General features: G+C 34.5%; 1 protein-coding gene across 1 annotated transcript; it reads left to right on the top strand.

Moving 5' to 3' along the window:
* The first annotated feature begins 350 nt into the window (after nucleotides 1–350).
* On the top strand, nucleotides 351–1,452 carry LOC107444424 (uncharacterized). Its single transcript, XM_016058553.3, has one exon. The coding sequence runs from the start codon at nucleotides 536–538 to the stop codon at nucleotides 1,295–1,297; it is 762 nt and encodes a 253-aa protein (XP_015914039.2). The 5' UTR covers nucleotides 351–535; the 3' UTR covers nucleotides 1,298–1,452.
* Nucleotides 1,453–3,764: the final 2,312 nt, after the last annotated feature.

Here is a 3,764-nt window from a genome sequence, read left to right as displayed (position 1 = left end):
AAATGTAGCCAATTCGAGTGTTTTTACGAGCAGAATCCGTTTATATGTGTAAGAAGCTTAGTCTTCTTACATTAGTGTCTTATTCAGTAAGAAGCCATGGCCCTTTATTTCTGATGTTTGCCAATCCCTAAAGATTATTACGTGATATCATACCATTTCATGGTACTGTGGTGATAGGTTCGCCGCTCATCGTAAAATCAAGTTTATTTCATATTGTTATCTGTTTGTCTTTAATCAATTGTGTTTTTACTTATTTTTGAAGTGAACTGAAATAAGAGTTCTGACGTCATCATATTAGAATTGTATAAATACCAGCACGCACATGACAGCCTGTCAGTATTTCTCTCCTGTGATGATGCTTCTTGTAAATCAAACCAACTTGTATATAAATGTAAATATGTTTAATAAAATATTAGTATCTCGAAGGAGCTATCTTCGCATACTTCAATGGTGACCCGGATGTCTGACGATACAAGTAACTTTTATTTTTGATCTTTCCTGTTTTTGGTTCTTGGATTAATAAGAAACTGCAACTATGGCGGAATCATCTGCAGTAAAAATTCCCATCTTCAACATCTCTGATCCACACCTGTGGTTCCACATGGTCGAAGCAACTTTCCAGTTTGCGACACCGAAACCGATTACAGAGAGCAAAACCAAGTTTAACTACTGCCTCGCCCATCTTCCTCCTGCAGTAGCCGCAGTTGTAAGGGACGTCATTATAACTCCTGACGCAGAAGATCCTTTCAAAAAGCTGAAAGAAGAAATTATTCCACGCTGCGGGGAAACAAAGTCCCAGGAAATTCGACGTTTACTCTCCGGAGAGCAACTAGAAGATAGAAAGCCTAGTGAACTCTTGCGCACTATGCAGAGAAGAGCTGAATCCCACGAAATCTCAGATTCTCTACTTTTGGAACTATTTCTAAATCAGCTACCGCAGCATGTTCAGTCGATATTGGCGGCAATCCCTTCACTAAATTCAACTAGAGCAGCAGAAATTGCTGATAAAGTAATGGAAGTGTCAACTTCAAGTGAAGTTAGCGTAGTTTCTTCAAACCAACAATGCACTTTTGAGCTTTTAGAAGAAGTACGAGCACTACGAAAAGAAGTAGCTGCATTGCGGACCCGCAGTAGGTCTCGCAACCGGAACTATGCACAGTTTCGTAATCGTCAAAGCCAATCCTCATCTCCACATCGAAACTCCAAAATGTGCTTCTATCATCGGAAATTTAAATCTGATGCTAGAAAGTGTGTCAAACCCTGCATCTACCAGAAAAACCAAGAAATGCAAGAGTGAATGCGACTAACATCTTGCCTCCAACAAATTGTCGCCTTTTTGTTAGAGATAGACAATCCAACAAGCAATTTCTAGTGGATACCGGAAGTGACTGCTCAATTATTCCAACAAATAAAAAAGAAAAAACTCTTTCTCCGATTCAGACTTTTAAAGCTGCGAACAATACCATCACGGTAAGAAATTGTTAACTTTAGACTTCGGTCTTAGACGAAAGTTTAATTTTCCATTTTATATTTCTGATATAACTAATCATATTATAGGTGCAGATTTTTTATACTATTTTAATCTTAAACCTAATATTAGAAAACGTTGTTTAAATGATATTACTACTAATTTAAATTCTCATTGTATTTTCAAAAATTCTGACATTATTTCGGATATAACGAAACCTATTTTCTCAGACCAAATTGTTAAGCATAATGTTGTACATCATATAGAAACTTTTGGTTCACCAGTTTTTGCTAAAACTCGGCTTCTAGCACCCGATAGGTTAAAAATAGCAAAAATGGAATTTCAACATAGGTTAGATTTAGACCACATGCGCCCATCCAAAAGTAATTTTTCATCACCTTTACATTTAGTTCCCAAGAAAAATAGTTTGGACTGGCGTCCAGTAGGTGATTATTGAGCTTTAAACGCTCAAACTGTTAAAGATAAATATCCAATTCCTAATATTATGGATTTTACTAGTGAACTACATGGAACTAAAATATTTTCTCACATTGATTTAATTCGAGCTTTCCATCAAATACCAATAACCCATGAAGATGTACATAAAACTGCAATAATAACTCCTTTCGGATTATTCGAAAGTACTCGTATGCAATTCTGACTCTGCAATGCAGCCAGTACTTTCCAACGCTTTATTGACGAAGTAACTAGAGGCTTGGAAGGCGTTTACGCTTTCATAGATGATATATTAATAGCTTCCGAATCTCCCGAAGAGCATATAAAATATTTAAAATCACTTTTTTATAGACTGCAGTATTTTGGTTTAACAATAAATCCCTAAATGCTTATTTGGTCAGAATAGTTTACAATTTTTAGGTTTCAAATTTCCGAAAAAGGTATTGAACCTTTAAGTGATCGCGTTAATGCAATTCTAAATTTTCCAAAACCAAATACGATTACTCAATTACGCAGATTTCTAGGATTATTTAATTTTTATAGACGCTTTATTCCTAATGCAGCTCATATTTTATCACCTTTAACCAAGTTTTTAGAAGGACAACGAAATATTAAGAAATCTAACAAATCATCAAAAAAATCTGATTTACCGTTAATTTGGACCGATACTTCAAACAAATCTTTTTCTGATGCAAAACAAGCAATAGCCGATGCAACTCTATTAAAATATCCTAAACCAGGTGCTAATTTAAGTCTGTGGACTGACGCGTCTGATTTTGCAATCGGCAGTTCTTTAATGCAATATCAAAATAATGAATGGGAACCAATTGCATTTTTCTCAACAAAATTAAATAAAAGTCATCAAAATTGGTCAACATACGATCACGAATTATTGGCAATATACGCGTCAATAAAAAAATTTCGTCACATGCTTGAAGGTAGAAATTTTACTATTTTTACTGACCAAAAACCTCTAATTTATGCGTTTAAACAAAAACCTGAAAAATGTTCCCAACGCCAATCCAGATATCTTGATTATATTTCTCAATTTTCAACTGATATTAAACATGTAAAAGGAAAATCTAATTCAGTTGCTGATACTCTATCGCGAATAGAAATAAATGCAATTTCAAAACCTCCATTAATAGACTTTAAAAAACTAGAACAGGAACAAAATGAAGATTCAGAATTAAAAGAAATATTAAATTCAAATAATTCATCTTTAAAATTAGAAAAACATTACTTTTCTTTGGAAGATGTTAATTTAATATGTGATTTTTCAACTAAGTATCCTAGACCTTTTATTCCAAAATCATACAGGCAAATTATTTTTGATAATTTACATTATTTTTCTCATCCTGGAATATATTCAACTACGAATTTAATTTCTAAACGATTTGTGTGGCCCAACATGAAAGTGGATATCAAAAATAAAGTTCGTTCTTGTGAGAAATGTCAGCGAGCTAAAGTTTTTCAACACACTAAAGCTCCTTTTAGTACATTTGCTCAACCCGACGCAAGATTTTCCCATATCCATCTGGATTTTATTGGCCCACTTCCTATTTCTGAAGGTAAGCAATACTGCCTTACAATAATAGATAGATTCACGAGATGGCCAGAAGTTATCCCTACCTCGGATATGACTGCCGAGACCACCGCAAAAGCACTTATTAACGGTTGGATCTCTAGATTTGGCACTCCCGTTACTATAACTACCGATCAAGGCCGAAATTTTGAATCAACTCTTTTTCGAAATCTCACTAATATCTTAGGCACTAACCACATCCATACTACTTCATATCACGCGCAAAGTAATGGAATGATAGAATGATTTCATAGA

Source organism: Parasteatoda tepidariorum, chromosome 2 (assembly GCF_043381705.1).
Source record: "Parasteatoda tepidariorum isolate YZ-2023 chromosome 2, CAS_Ptep_4.0, whole genome shotgun sequence".
NCBI lineage: Eukaryota > Metazoa > Arthropoda > Arachnida > Araneae > Theridiidae > Parasteatoda > Parasteatoda tepidariorum.
Note: the sequence above shows the minus strand (reverse complement) of the source record. Positions and strands in the feature narration are given on the sequence as shown.